Below are 15,776 nucleotides of genomic sequence, written 5' to 3' on the forward strand. Positions count from 1 at the left end.
GCTGGTGAGGAGAGGGGAAGAGGTGAAAATGATGCAAGAAAAATAGCCAAACATGAAATTCTAAAAAAAAGAAAAGAGAGACAGGCTGAGATTTGGCTCAGTGGTTAAGAGTACATCTTGCTCTTGCAGAGGACCTGGATTCAGTTCCCAGCACTACATAATGGCTCACAACCATCTGTAACTCCAGTTCCAAAGATTCTGACATCTTCTACAAGCCCCTGAGGGTTCAATAAACTCAAGTGCACACACACACAATACATTTAAAAATTAAAGTTAAATCAGGGGCAAGGGATATAGCTTAGATGGTGGAGTGCTAGTCTAGCATGCACGAGGCCCTGGGTTCTATCCATAGCACCACACATCTGATATTCCAGCAGTGGGAAGGTGGACACATTAGGTTCATATTAATTTTAGGATAGCCTGAGCTTTGTGAGAAAATGCTCTTACTGCCCATGCTGCAATGTACTAGGCGCTACTAAACAGTTTAAAACCATCAGTGTATCTTACATGACCTATCTTAATAATGCTGTATGCACAGACTAGCTGCTTTTCAGTAAACCGATGCTTTGCTGTTGTTTTTAAGAAAGGACAGTGTAGTATTATTCTCCTGGGGGAAATAGTGAAATAGTCAAGGTACTTTAAAAAAAATGAACACAGCCCAAGAATTTTATTTGGATAAGATTGCAATTCTAGTTGAAATTACAGCCATAATAATTACTAATAAAACTGCTACATTTAAACTAGGTTAAAATGTTATAAAAATATCATATTTTACTTATTTATTAATTTATAAACAGGGTCTTATAAATTTATAGCTCTGGCTGGCCTAGAACTCACAGGCTTCAAACTCAGAGACCCTGACTCTGCCTCCAGAGTGCTGGTAATAAAGGTTTGGGTCACCATGCTTGGATAAATAAATTTTAAATTCCTATGAATTAAAACTAACCTGAAAAAAATACTGTCATTATGTAACTTTAAAACCTGTGCGTCATAATTTTAAAAAGTTACAAATCTGCTGTGGGAGTGGTTTATATGTGGAGGGCAGAGGACAACTTGCAGAAGTTGTTTCTCTCCTATTACTATGCAAATTCTGGAAACTGAACTTAGATTATTGGGCTTAGTGACAAGTGCCACTGAGCCACTTTGATGACCCTGTGTTATAACTTTTAAAGTTATCTCAATGAAAAAATTTAAACAAAAACCCAGAAGAACAATCTACTCAGAACACAATGATAAAATCTAACACATCAGTTCATTTAATCCTTTAACAGATCCACAGGCAAATTATACCAATTCTGACTCCATGTTTGGTAGCTCATTTGAGTTTCTTTCAGCAGTCACATTTGAACACAAGGATCTTCATCAGGTTTTGGCTCCACCTGGTTCTTTTGGGAGTCTGGCTTTGTGTTGTACTTGAAGTATCCAAACTGGAAGAACATCCCCTATAGTATTGTTTCTTTTTCACAGGCAACTTCACAGAGCTATAGAATCCATTAGAACCTGAAGGTCTGGCTTCATGTTGCCCAGGACTCGGTGGAGCTCTTTAGAAACGAGTAAGACTTTTCAAAGTCTGCAGAATACTTGTAAGCTCTCAACAGTGTATCCAGTTACTACGTAACATTTAAATATTTGGAATGGATTAGAAAAGCACAGTATCTAGACATGAAGATACAAGTCTAAGATGCTATTTCCAAGTGGTTCATTTGGAACACAAGAAATATTAGGAAAAATAGATAGTAATCAAACCAGTATGGGAATACCAAAGTGACCATCGTACAAAAACCAAAGGGCTGGGAAACTGAAGAGCTTTGGAAGCTATTTACAGATGATGACTGATTCTGCATCGTGATAATTCACATAAATGGGACAACATTCTTTGCGACTGATGTCAGAAATGCCTTCAGAACAATAGTGAAGGTTTCCTATCTCACATATGAAAACGTCTGTCTTTCCCTCCATTTTGGGTCAGCTAATGTAAAGACGGTATGTGGGATACTGCAGAAAAGGGTAACTGCCAAGTTTGGTTCTGAATCTTAAGTAGTAAATATATTTTCCAGGTAAGTCTCAATTTGCAAAAGGTATACACTAGTAACTCAACTTTGGGATAATGAATGATACAAGTTTGTCAGGTGACTCTTTAGGAAGACTAGCGAAGACTGCAGATATATGTCCTAAAGGCAGATGGCTGTGGTTTTAGCTTAGACTACTTTCCAGGTCTGCTGCCTCAGAAATGCCCCAGACTTATGTAGCTCATTTTCTTACTAGAATAGTAAAACTGTGGAGCAGGGAGGTAGGGGTGGGATGGTCAAAATGGTACTTTTAATAAGATTTATTTTAAAAGATTAAAAAGAATCTGTGTGCCTGAAGTTGGCAGAGGCTAGAAGAGAGTGTCTGATCCCCTAAAACTGGAGTTGCAGATGTTGACCCACCACGTAGGTGCTGGGAATGGACTAAGGTCCTCTGCAAGAGCAAGTACTCTTAACTGCAGAGACATCTCTTCAGGTTCCCACAAAAACATTCCTAAAAAAGGAGGGAGGGAGGGAGGGAGGGAGGGAGGGAGGGAGGGAGGGAGGGAGGGAGGGAGGGAAGGGAAGGGAAGGGAAGGGAAGGACAAAGTTGAACAATGACTGTCACTTACTTGGTACATAATGACCTTTATTACTAGAAATGTCCTGATTTAAAGGACAGTCTAACAAATATCAAGTTAGCAAGTTTAGCAAATTTATTCAAAAACATTTATTAAGTGTCTACTGCACATCATGAAGTTCTAGCATCTGGGCAATAAAAAGAGCAGGAACTAAAATAGACAACTACACACCAAACAGAAGAAGGCAGGCACAGGGATGCTGTTTGCGTGCAGGTTATGAAATACAGAAGTCCAGGGCAGCAATTAGACACGAGGTCAGAGGGAGAGCCTGATCACAGAGGTGAGATGAGAAGCCACTGAAGAATTCCGAGCAGAACTAGCTGGTATTTTTGCTTTTAAGATACGTCTATGTGACGTAGTACAAACATCCGGGAATCTGTGATCCTCCTGCCTTAGGCTCCTTAGCACAGGGTCACAGGAGTGCTGCACCATGTGCAGCGGTTGAGTGTCCTGCTGCTCTAAGGGGGCCCTATAAACTCTATGTTTATTACTGCATGTGTGCAGGATGTGTGTGTCAGAGTACACGCCACAGTACATGTGTGGAGGTCAGAGCACAACGTTTTGGGGTCAGTTCTTGCTTTCCACCTTCACGTGGGTTTCACAGATCAAACTCAGGGCTCCAGACTTGTATAGCAAATGCCTTTACTAATTCAAATCACTAAACCATCACACCAGCCCCGTTACAAACTTTTATTTGCCTTCGTGATAAATGAGCTACCTGCCAAAAGTCCATGCAGCACCAAATATAACCATGAGCCAAACATGCCAAACAAAGAATATGAAATGCAAGTAGCACATGACTTTGTCTAAACAACTTCATGTCACCTAAAAAAGACAAATATGGATGGTAGCAGAAAGCTGAGGTAGGAGAAACATAACCATGTTTGAAGGTAGCTTGGATATCTAACAAGGCCCTGGTTTAAAAAAAAAAATTAAAGACAATAACGAATCTGAGAAAAACTACAGAAGACACCAGCTAGCCTGATATATTATTTTTCAGATTTGCTAAAAATGCATGAAATGTCAAGAAAAATAAAATTAAACTGAATGTGGCTGGGCATGGTGAAACAAGCCTTTAATCCCAGCACTTGGGAGGCAGATCTCTGAGTTCCAGGACAGCCAGGACTATGTAGAGATATCCTGTCTCAAAAAATAAAACAAAACCACAATAAACCCTGAGCTTACGAAGCACGTTTCCACCAGGAAAATATAGAGCTCTGTGGATAGGAGATGAGTGAAGTGCTAAGAAAGCGCGTGCGCAGGCTGAGCAACCAAAGTCAGTGCGTGCACATCGTCAAACAGTCAGCCTCGCACGCACAGAGCCCTGAGTGCAATCCCTAGCCCTCCATTGTTCAGGTGTGATGGCATTCACATCATCCCAGTAGTTAGGAGGTGGAGCCAAGACGACCACAAGTTCAAGGGAGCTCAGGGTCAGTGTGGGCTACAAAAGACTGTCTTAAAGAAAACACTGTAGTTGGGTGTACTCGTTCATGCCTTCAATCCCAACATGGGGGGGGGGGGCAAAGCAAAAGAAGCTGATCTCTCCAAGTTCACCACACAGAGCTCCAGGCCAGGCAGGGCCACACAGTGAGACCTTGTTGTGTTTGTTTTTTAAAAAGGAAAAGCAAGATTACAAAAAGATTATTTATATTCAAATTATACACAGCATTTAAATGTTCTCCTACACTAAAAAATTAACAAAAATCCATGTCAAAAGATATTCTAAAATAATTAGTTATTAGATTTTAAAGTAAAAAACAAAACCTATTGTTATCGTCAGACTCTAAGAACCGTTTGCATTTAACAAATCATTAGTCTAATTTACTCAAAAGCAGCTATATTTGGGATCCAGCACGGGAATGTGCTCTATTACTTTACCTGTATTGGGATCCTGCACGGGAATGTGCTCTATTACTGTATTGGGATCCAGCACGGGAATGTGCTCTATTACTATATCTGGGATCCAGCACGGGAATGTGCTCTATTACTGTATTGGGATCCAGCACGGGAATGTGCTCTATTACTGTATTGGGATCCAGCACGGGAATGTGCTCTATTACTATATCTGGGATCCAGCACGGGAATGTGCTCTATTACTATATCTGGGATCCAGCACGGGAATGTGCTCTATTACTGTATTGGGATCCTGCACGGGAATGTGCTCTATTACTATATCTGGGATCCAGCACGGGAATGTGCTCTATTACTGTATTGGGATCCAGCACGGGAATGTGCTCTATTACTGTATTGGGATCCAGCACGGGAATGTGCTCTATTACTATATCTGGGATCCAGCACGGGAATGTGCTCTATTACTATATCTGGGATCCAGCACGGGAATGTGCTCTATTACTGTATTGGGATCCTGCACGGGAATGTGCTCTATTACTGTATTGGGATCCAGCACGGGAATGTGCTCTATTACTGTATTGGGATCCAGCACGGGAATGTGCTCTATTACTATATCTGGGATCCAGCACGGGAATGTGCTCTATTACTGTATTGGGATCCAGCACGGGAATGTGCTCTATTACTATATCTGGGATCCAGCACGGGAATGTGCTCTATTACTATATCTGGGATCCAGCACGGGAATGTGCTCTATTACTGTATTGGGATCCTGCACGGGAATGTGCTCTATTACTATATCTGGGATCCAGCACGGGAATGTGCTCTATTACTGTATTGGGATCCTGCACGGGAATGTGCTCTATTACTATATCTGGGATCCAGCACGGGAATGTGCTCTATTACTGTATTGGGATCCAGCACGGGAATGTGCTCTATTACTATATCTGGGATCCAGCACGGGAATGTGCTCTATTACTATATCTGGGATCCAGCACGGGAATGTGCTCTATTACTGTATTGGGATCCAGCACGGGAATGTGCTCTATTACTATATCTGGGATCCAGCACGGGAATGTGCTCTATTACTGTATTGGGATCCAGCACGGGAATGTGCTCTATTACTATATCTGGGATCCAGCACGGGAATGTGCTCTATTACTATATCTGGGATCCAGCACGGGAATGTGCTCTATTACTGTATTGGGATCCTGCACGGGAATGTGCTCTATTACTATATCTGGGATCCAGCACGGGAATGTGCTCTATTACTATATCTGGGATCCAGCACGGGAATGTGCTCTATTACTATATCTGGGATCCAGCACGGGAATGTGCTCTATTACTGTATTGGGATCCAGCACGGGAATGTGCTCTATTACTATATCTGGGATCCAGCACGGGAATGTGCTCTATTACTATATCTGGGATCCAGCACGGGAATGTGCTCTATTACTGTATTGGGATCCAGCACGGGAATGTGCTCTATTACTATATCTGGGATCCAGCACGGGAATGTGCTCTATTACTTTACCTGTAGTCACTCACCTTTTAGAAAAGCCCCAGTGGGTTTTAAAAGACTTCATTACAGAACTAGGAAGCCCTTTCTCTACTCATTCACTGTCAAGCGATCATGTACTGGGGGTGGAGAGAAGCCTCAAAACTACTTATAGCTCTTGCAAAGAATCACAGTTGGTTCCCAGCATCCCATCAGGTCACAAACACCTGTAATTTTAGTTCAAGGAACCCAATGCCCTCTGACCTCTAAGTGCTCATAAATTCACGTGAACACCAGATTCAGATAAATAAAAATTAAATCTTTAAAAGAAAGAAACTATGCATTTGTTATCACATATTTGAGTGATATCTTATGGTCCAGTTTAAGGATGAAATGCCAGCTTCCATTGGCATTCAAAAAATCTTTTCATGTTTTAGATAAAATGTTTTACAGTGGCAATATTTTTAAAATCTCAGGGAAATACAAAACAAGCTAAACGGCACCATGGAAGTGGCAGGTGGAAACTGCAATATGTCTTTCCAAACACTTCAGTCCTCAATATGTCTTTTGAAAGAATATTCTGCAATACACTTCACAATATTCAAGTAAAAGCAACCATGAGTTGGTAAAAATAACACAGCATATGCACAGCAGTGTTTAAGACAAAAGGCTGAGCATGGAGGCCCACACCTATAACGCCAGCACTCAGGATGGAGGGAAGCTGAGGCAAAAAGAATAAGATTTAAGGTCACCCTGTAGGACACAGCAAGTCCTTGTCTAGTGAGAACTTCTTAGGAATAAAAATAAAACCCAAACAACAAAGAGTGCCCACTGAGGGGCTGGAGAGATGGCTAGTGGTTAAGAGCACTCGCTGCTCTTGCAGAGGTCCTGATTTGGTTCCCAGCATCTACATGGCAGTTCACAATAGTCTGTAAGTCCAGTTCTAGAGAATCTGCCTCCTCCTTCTGGCCTCCACAGGAACTGTATATGAGCAGTGCACACACATATATGCAAACACTCATACACATAAGATAAAAAGAAATACATCTTTCTAAAACGCCCACTGTAAACAATGAGCTCATCATTAGGACACAGATCTACACACTAGTAAATAATCTACTGTATCTTTATTCTCTCACTGTACTCAATTTCCTCAGTACTACTGACTACTATCACAAAACAGGAACAACAGATTTCCCAAGAAGGTACTAGATTTCAAGGTATTTTTTAAAAGGTTTCATATGTAACACCCATGAGCCTATAAAACATGCAAGCATGTCTTAGATTATAGTTGGGAAGTCATAGGCACTGCTCTAACACCCACAGCTACAGCTACTGTTTCTCATTAGTGGCCCCGAGTTTCAATCCATGTTTTACCTCTGATCCACTAGCGGTGTCCAGATTCAGTAAGCACTAACTAGAGACAGCTGAACGTGGTGGGAAGTGTCTTTGGCTAGCAAAGATCAATGAAGTAGGCAAACCAAAGAAAGCTCAAAGGAAGTGACAAGAGCACGAAGTCCTAGAAAGTTAAATCACATGTAACTGGGACTAAAAGGTAGTAACTCTACACAAGAATCAGCAGAAGTCAGAAAAATGAACTTCTAAGCCAGGTGGTGGTAACACATGCCTTTCAGCACTTGGGAGGCAGAGACAGGTGGATGGATCTCTGCAAGTTTGGGGCCAGACTGGTCTACAGAGTGAGTTCTGGAACAGGCGCCAAAACTACAGAGAAACCCTGTCTCAAAAAACAAAACAAAACAAACAAAAACCAAACTTCTAAACTAGGAAGGAAGCTGTCTTGCTTCCTCAAACTTAAATTTACCAAGATGTCATAATTGTCATATCTTTAGGTAATACAGTGGACGATGAGGGTAGAATTTGCAAAATCCAGACTGAGGAGAAATGCAAATAACCCAGGATCTCCAATAAACAAACAACTAGGGAGACATTTAGGACTAAAAAAATGGAGTTTGACTTGCAGGATAAGAGAATCAAGGGAAGACTGGCATGTCTGGCAGTATTACAGGTGAAGCAAGGAAAACTAACAAATATATCTTCCAATCAGAACATTGGAAACAAATGACAGGGCTGGGGTGGGGCTCAGAGGTTAAAAATGCTGGCTCTGTAGAGGACCAGGCTTTGGTCTCCAGCACCTGCATGGTAAGGCTCACAACTGACTATAATTCCAGTTGCAGGGATCCAACATCCTCTTTTGGTGTTCATGGGTAATGCACTCACCCCCCACTCCACACACATACACAATTAAAAACAAAATGGCTAGGTATGGTGGCAAATTCCAAGCCAGTGAAGGCTATATAACCAGACTTTGTCTCAAAAAAACAAAAACAAACAAACAAACAAAAAAACCCAAACTAAACAAGGAAATAAAAAAAGAATCATGAAGAAATTAAGAAATACAGGACCAGACATTTGATACCAAGGAATCACTGAGGATGACAATCAATGGTATTGTGGTCATGACTGAAATCAATGACTCCTAGCTGACTACAGGGACTCACACCATAATCCCAGCACCTGTGCACTCAATCAGGAAGGCTGCTCCAGGCTAGAGGCCAGTCTGAGCTGCACAGGGAGTTCTAGGTCAGCCAGCGCAACTGGTAAGACCCTGTCTCAAACCAACCAACCAACATACACACACACACACACACACACACACACACACACACACACACACACACACAAATAAATAAGATAATGCCTTACCTTTTAGGAACTGATTCATTTATAGAATAGACAAATTGATATGGTATCTGGGATTTGCTCCAAAATGCCACACTAGGCTACACAAAGACTGTATTCCACCTAGTTGCTCCCCTCCCAAAAGAAAGCAGGCATACATGAATATAGGCAGAATAAAGAACATTTAAAATCTTCTAGAAGCTGGGTGGTTGTGGGACATGCCTTTAATCCCAGCACTCGCAAGGCAGAGGCAGGTGGATCTCTATGAGTTCGAGGCCAGCCTGGTTCCAGGACAGGCTCCAAGGCTACACAGAGAAATTCTGTCTCAAAAAACAAAGGCAAACAAAAAATCTTCTAGAAGCTTTACCTATTTTCATATCTAGATCTTTGATGCTGGCACTTATTTTCAGTTTTTATCACACCAAATTTCAAATACAGCTTCCTAAATACTAGGCTCTTTACCAACTAAGCTGCATCTCCAGCCCCACTTTTCTTTTTCTTAAAGAAATTATTAAATGTCATAAAGGAGTATGAAAAATAATATAGAAGTGTACACACACACAACTGTGAAGCCATATTGTATAAAGTAGGAATATGACTAGTTAGTGTTGCTTACAACGAAGATGGCAAGTACCTTCAGTGGCCATACTGGGAAACACATAAAAGCTACCTGTAAAGTAAAACTGAAGTGCACACCAAAAGGTACGGGCAGGTTGAGGCTGTTAGGAGGCACCCTGGGAGCAGTACTGAACTCACTAACTTGAGCTCCCGAAAATTACCCAACGAAATGCTGGCAGGAGGGAAACTACCTCATCTTTCTCTGGAGTTACATTCTCAATACCTACTTGTGTCCTGTTACCAGGAGAAAAGAAGGATAATTAATTCATTGTCTCGGTGGCAACAATTCTTCACAACTGGTTCAGAGCAGTTGTTCTCGGAAGATCAGAGCTGACAAGCACCTTCTCATCTTTGATGCCAAGTTCCAAGAACTGAATAAAGGCTTACTGGCAAGATGGAGATAAACAAGAGTGGGGGGATGAAAGAAAAGCAAAGGAAGAGTCTTCCCATTGCAGTGGATTGCAGCAAAGTGCCCTGCCAAGTATGGGCCACACTGCACAAGTTCCACAGGGCTGATCTAAGACAACGAATGCACGCTCTGTTCAAACAACTGAAGAGCTAAGTTTCCGCATGGAGTCAGTCAGACTCCAACAGCAGTGCACACAGCTCTATCACATTAGCTAAACACCCAGGAACTAAAAACAAGCAATGTATGGCAAGGAAAATAACTAAAGGGGATCTATAATTGAGAGACCAACTTAAAACGAACTATCCACCGCAGATGCCTTGACCTTAAACAGCCAGAGTTGTTTAAACAACTGTGCTAAGAAAGGGCTGCTGGTGGAATACATGGCTCCCTGTAAGGAAAGAGAAGGGCTGGCTGGCTTGCAGAGCCAGCAGCAGCTTTTCTGGACCAGACCATGCATGTCACTTTTGCCACATTCCCGAAATTCCCAGAGAAAAATGCTACAGAGCTACAGAACTTGCAATTAATACCTTGTGTGGGATTACAGATTATAAATGTATTCAGTTTATTACAGTTTTGAATTCGGGTCAGAGATAACAACGCCTAGCTAGCTGCAGCTGGAAGTTTCTTCACTTATCCTTTCCTGCCACAGTTGGCCTTGAGAGCAATTAGACAAGACAGAGGAAATGGGTGCCCTCAGCACTGGCTGGCCTATGGGGCCTTCTTTGCTTTCCGGATGTTTTATAATGTTCTGCTCTAGACCCATTTCATACCACCAGGAGGGGTGACCACGGAGGGTACTATACCCTGACTTCGCAGAAGGAGGCTTCAGGCTACCAAGAGTTTGTGTTTGAAGCCCCTCCTTACTTTTGAGTACTGCCTTGGCACAGACGCCAAGAGCTGCTCTGGGAAACGGAAACATTCAGAAAGCATATATTTATCTTGTTGAAATAAGTCATATTTGCTAGTGGGTATAAGCTAAAAGTATTAAGTTTTCCTGAGTCATGAGCTGTACTTATTGATTGCTTCAAACATTTAAATGTAACATTTATTGGTCATCTTTTTTGGCTATACTTTGAAGTACCCAGGACTTCCACATATCAGGTAAGCACTCTACCAGTGAGCCATATATCCCTCATTCTCACTCCTTCCCTAAACCCGGGACAGAGTCTCCCTTAGCCCAGCAGGCCTCAAAGGGGCTATGTAGCAGAGAATGACCCTGAACTCCTGATCTTGTTTCTACTGCCAAAGTGTTGGGATTACGGGTATGTGCCGCCATCCATAGCTTTTAGTACTGGCCCCAGTACTGGGACTGAACCAAGCAAGAACTCCATCACTGAGTTATAGCCTCAACCTTTGATTACCATTAAATTAAAAAAAAAAAAGTTCATTGTTAGCTCTGTGTGTGTTTGTGTGTCAGTGTGTGTGGGGGGGGGGCAGTCATGACGCCGAGGCTTCATATTACTTGAAACTGGAGTTTCAGGTGGTTGTAAGCTGCCTGATAGAGGTGCTGCGAAATTATATTCTGATCCTCCAGAAGTGCAATACATACATACTCTTAATAGACGAGTCATCTTTTCAGGCCTCTTTAATTGCCATTAAAATAATAAAGATAACAATAATGATAATAATAATAAATACTCTTTTCAAACTAAATTGTCTCTGGAGGACCATGATTTTCCAAAACTTGGTTGCTTATGTGAAATACTAGTTTTATTGTTTCCTTGATGGGAATTTATCTCATCATGTACCCAATAAATCTGAAGTCACACCTAGCCCATGGCCACCATTTTACAAATGAGAAATTCGAAGTTGGAGTCATTCTGCCTTAAACTACAAACATGGCTGGCTAGAGGCAGAACCTGAACTCTTTATTCCTATCACAGTCTGACAGTCTGGCTACAGAACGGCCATATTAGTCACCTAGCCATTTCCTCCTCATAACCTCATCCCTCTACTAGACCAATCGGCCATTCCACGGATGCGATCCCCCTCCATCATGGTTTTCTAAGCATACAGTATAACAGTACTGTACAATGGGTCTCAGATCAAATGCTGAGCACTCATCAGTAAAGCCGCCTCCTGTTTTAGCCCCAGTGTGTCTGTCAGGCGCACACACAACTTTGGAAAAGTTCTTGGCAGCAGCATTCTTACACATCCTTGAGAAAGCTGGCTCAAGGCTGGACTCCACACCGGGCAGAAACAAGAAAGGAGGCATGTTTCACTGTCCCTTCAGACTCTCACGCAGCACACATTCGGTGGGGCTGGGTGGCGAGTTTCTTAGTTTTCTTCAGCTACCCTCTGACTTAGAAACAGAGGTAGGGTAGTTTTCTTGAGACTTCTTACAACTTCTAAACTACGTTGGTATTCTACTTCTTATGTGATACCCTGAAAACACCCAAGGATTCGGAAAAGAAATGATTTTTCTCTTTGGTTAAACCAAAACAGAGTTTACAAAGAGTGGAATGGCCCATTATAAATTTCTGAAAACTTAATGGAAAAACGAACGATAAAACCACTAAAGGAAAATCTTTTCAGACTTGCAGCTTCTCTGTGTGGTTTATCTCACTTCAAAGTCTCAAAAGTGTGCTCTTTCAGAAGCACACTGACATGAACATGTTTTGTTATTAAGACTCCTATGAAATGGAAGTCCTCGGCTCTTCATTTTCACAGCTTAACAGGGCCATAATTATCTTCATTCTGAATCAGGGAAGACAGGAGTACAACAAGGTTGTGATAAGAACCCAGCTCTTTCGGATCTGAAAAACGGTACTCTTTAAGCATTGGACCAACTTCTTAGGTCACGAGGCAAAATTTGCACTGTCAAACTCTGGTTCCATCTAAAGCATTATCCAAGTCGCTGCAAAATATGCTGCTTTCTGGAGTCAAGAAGAGCTTCTTCACTTCCTGGTTTTAGGTTAGGAGAGTGGCTCAAACCAACTGTTTTCTTACCACACTTATTGCATAATCGCAAAAACCCAAAAGGAAGAGGACTGGTTAAATATTTTAAACTTTTATTTCCTGGTGACCTAGAAGACCTGTTAAATTTGATATGCTCAACCTAAGGGTTAAGGGTTCCTCAGTATACTAAGGTCACTGGAGTTATTTCGGTCTGAAAGGCGTTAAAAGCAGGTCAACAGGATACACAAACTTGGTTGTTGGGGTTTTTTCCCCCCTTCCTTTAGAGAAATTCTTATTGGAACAATGTCTTAATGAAAATGAATGGAACAAGCGACCTACTCAAAACTAAGAGTAGTGGGTGGGAACGTTAGAGGGAAACGATCGTGAAAAGTTGTCTGGTCATCTGCTTTCACTCAGGGTGAGAAACCAGAAGGGTGAGTCTCCAGCAACTCCAGCCTGGCCACAATGACCACTTGTTACACCTCCCACCCACGGCACTGCAGGTTCACTAGAAATTAAAAGGACTCCAACAAGCTAAAGGGCATACCCGGCCAGGCCTAAGGTGTCTCTGGGTTATACCCCAAGGGGGACGGTGGGCGGGTGCACTGTGTCCCCTCGCCCCCAAGTCCGGCCTGGTGTCCAGGAGGCCAAACTCCAGCCAGGCTGGGTACGATCAAAGCATCCGCCTGCCAGGCGAGGGGTAGGGGCGCGGTGAGGACGTCCCGGGGAGCAGGGATAAGAACGGGGGAAGGGGGTTTTGCACCACCGGAGGCTCAGGGACAGAGGCCCAGGCCCGCAGCGGCCGCCGCCATCACCAGGCCGCGGGGCGGGGGGGCGTGCCGCGCGCCCCCGCGCGCCGGACCACCGTGCGCACGCTCCCCGCCCCCGGCGCGGCCCCAGCCGCAACTGCCCCCCGATACTCACGCTTTGTCCACCAGCTCCCGCACTTTCCACATGTTCAGCATCGCGCCCCGCGCGGCCCGGCCCGCTGCCGCCTGCCGCCGTACCCCACGGACCCCGGGACGCCTCCGCGCCGGGGCTGGTCCAGGCCAGGGTCGCCGCCGCCACCCACCGCCGCGAACTCTCCCTCGCTGGAGCTCCTTCTCCCGGCCACAGCCACGGCGCCTCCGGTGACACGTCGAGACGCGGCCGCACCGGCGCTGCGTGGGGCGGAAGTGGCCGGCTTTCCGCCCGAGCCGCGCGCCGCACGCCGGGAATTGTAGTCTGCGTCCTGCGCTCTTGAAGTGCCGGCAGACTAAGGTCGCCACGGTTTGGAGACTTCGGACCGAACCTCCAGGTGATTGCCATCCCAGTGACGGTTGCAAGACTTATGCTCACCTTCTTCAGGTGCACAGCGTGGCTGCTAAGCTTGATTATACGGGTGTGATTGGCTTGCGTGTTCTTCCTTTACGCACGTGTCTCTGCACTTCCAAACATCTAGGTATCTATACATCACTAAGCCTGGAGCTTCCAGCTCTGATTAGTTAACAGTTTCTTGCTAAATTTTTTCTCATTCTAATTATATGATACAATGATTTTATATGTAAACAGTTACTTGGTAACTTCGTTGGATACATTGTTACAAGCCTTAAAAACTCAGCTCACTATCGTTGGGAAACCAGAAAGTCAGCATTAAACATACACAACATACCTATATGTATTTATGTGATACATCCAAGCACTTCGTAGTTTTAATTTCTAAAAGCACACATACACTCTGCTCTCTGAGATCTGCTAAAATAATCTTCACTGATCACGTTTCCACTTATTTATGTCAGTCAAAGCAGCTGAGAAAACTTGACATAACCTTAAGTTTCATTTTAGGCAACTCCTTGAACTCACAGAGAGCCACCTGCCTCTGCCTCCCTGGGGCTGGGATTAAAGGAGTGCATCACCACCGTCCAGAGACTCCTTAAATTTTATAGGTTTTGGCCGCCCTGATGGCACACTGCACTTGGGAGGCAGTGACAGAGGCTTCTCGATGAGTTCGAGGACAGTCTGATTAACATAGGAAGTACTAGGTCAGCCAGAGTTATACAATAACACCTTGTTTTTCCTCGAGAAAAAAACCCTACAACTTAGCAAAAGAGCAGTGGATAAATATGTTCCAAGATTCTCTGAGTAAGTAAACACATCTGAGCTATGTTAGAGTCCAAGCCTGAGCTTGAATAAATAAAGACTCTTTGCTTTTGTGTATGGAAAAAAGACCTTGTTTTCAAGATTATAATTTTAAAAATTAATTAAATATTTATAGAAATATTTAAACATTAGATAAAATATGATTCTTATTTTTTACTTTAAAAACTCTGCCACTTTTGCTGAGCATCTTCAAGATGGCACAAGTGAAGACTGCAGCTGGGGCTCCAGTTCCCTGGAAGCTAAAAGGTCCTTGGAGGAGAGACATAACAATCAAAAACCATTTAATTAGAGAGAAGAAATGCTTGTTGAAATAAAGAACAATGTTACAGACAATGGTGTCAGAGGAAAATAACATGAGAGAATATTTAGGGCTCTTTGAGGAGATGGAATGTAAAACTAGACCGATACAAAGGAACTGGCTGTAAGAAGATCAAGACAAGAACTATTGAGGGGAGGGAACACACACACACACACCACACACAAACCCTTAACATTCACAATGGAGGGGGAAATGGTGGCTGTCAGTAGCAATGGTCCCAGGCCCTCTGATTCCAGATCTGTCAGCCCAGACCGCTGTTCAGTCTGCATTTACTTGGTCATTGGAAGCAGCAATGAAAGCGCTCCAGTAAGGCCCTGAAAAAGGTCAAACTAAACCGAGAAGTACCAAGAGCAGAAATCAAGCTACAGCTGGCTCACATATTCCATAAGACAGGGCGCTGGAGATCACACTAAATAAGTTGGAGTGTTAGGTTGGGGAGGGAGGCAGACAGATAGGTACAGAGGCAATCTTTTAAAGCAATGTTTACTTCCCCTTTGTAAGTATTGTCCAGCCCAAAGTTCAAAGGATGGAATGCGACCAGGGCAGATGAGAGAAACTGTTTTGCATAAATAAGCTCAGCAAGTTAAGTTCCAAATAAGCCGGTGGGAGGAGGGTATCGGGGAGGGGGGAACACCTGCAGAATGGGCATGGCACAGAACTAGCATCTTCTGTGCCCTGGGCTCTTCATAGCAGTGCCAGG

At 43.4% G+C, this 15,776-nt stretch overlaps 1 protein-coding gene across 1 annotated transcript in view; it reads right to left on the reverse strand.

The window, feature by feature from the left end:
* The window catches only part of Clint1 (clathrin interactor 1), a 56,683-nt gene extending 42,898 nt beyond the window's left edge, over positions 1 to 13,785 (reverse strand). Inside the window, exon 1 of the mRNA XM_075992861.1 lies at positions 13,543 to 13,785. Within this exon, the coding sequence (XP_075848976.1) occupies positions 13,543 to 13,583 (41 nt within the window). The 5' untranslated portion in view covers positions 13,584 to 13,785. The remainder of the gene's footprint in view (positions 1 to 13,542) is intronic.
* Positions 13,786 to 15,776: the final 1,991 nt, after the last annotated feature.

The sequence above is a fragment of the Microtus pennsylvanicus genome, chromosome 11 (assembly GCF_037038515.1).
Source record: "Microtus pennsylvanicus isolate mMicPen1 chromosome 11, mMicPen1.hap1, whole genome shotgun sequence".
NCBI classification, from domain to species: domain Eukaryota; kingdom Metazoa; phylum Chordata; class Mammalia; order Rodentia; family Cricetidae; genus Microtus; species Microtus pennsylvanicus.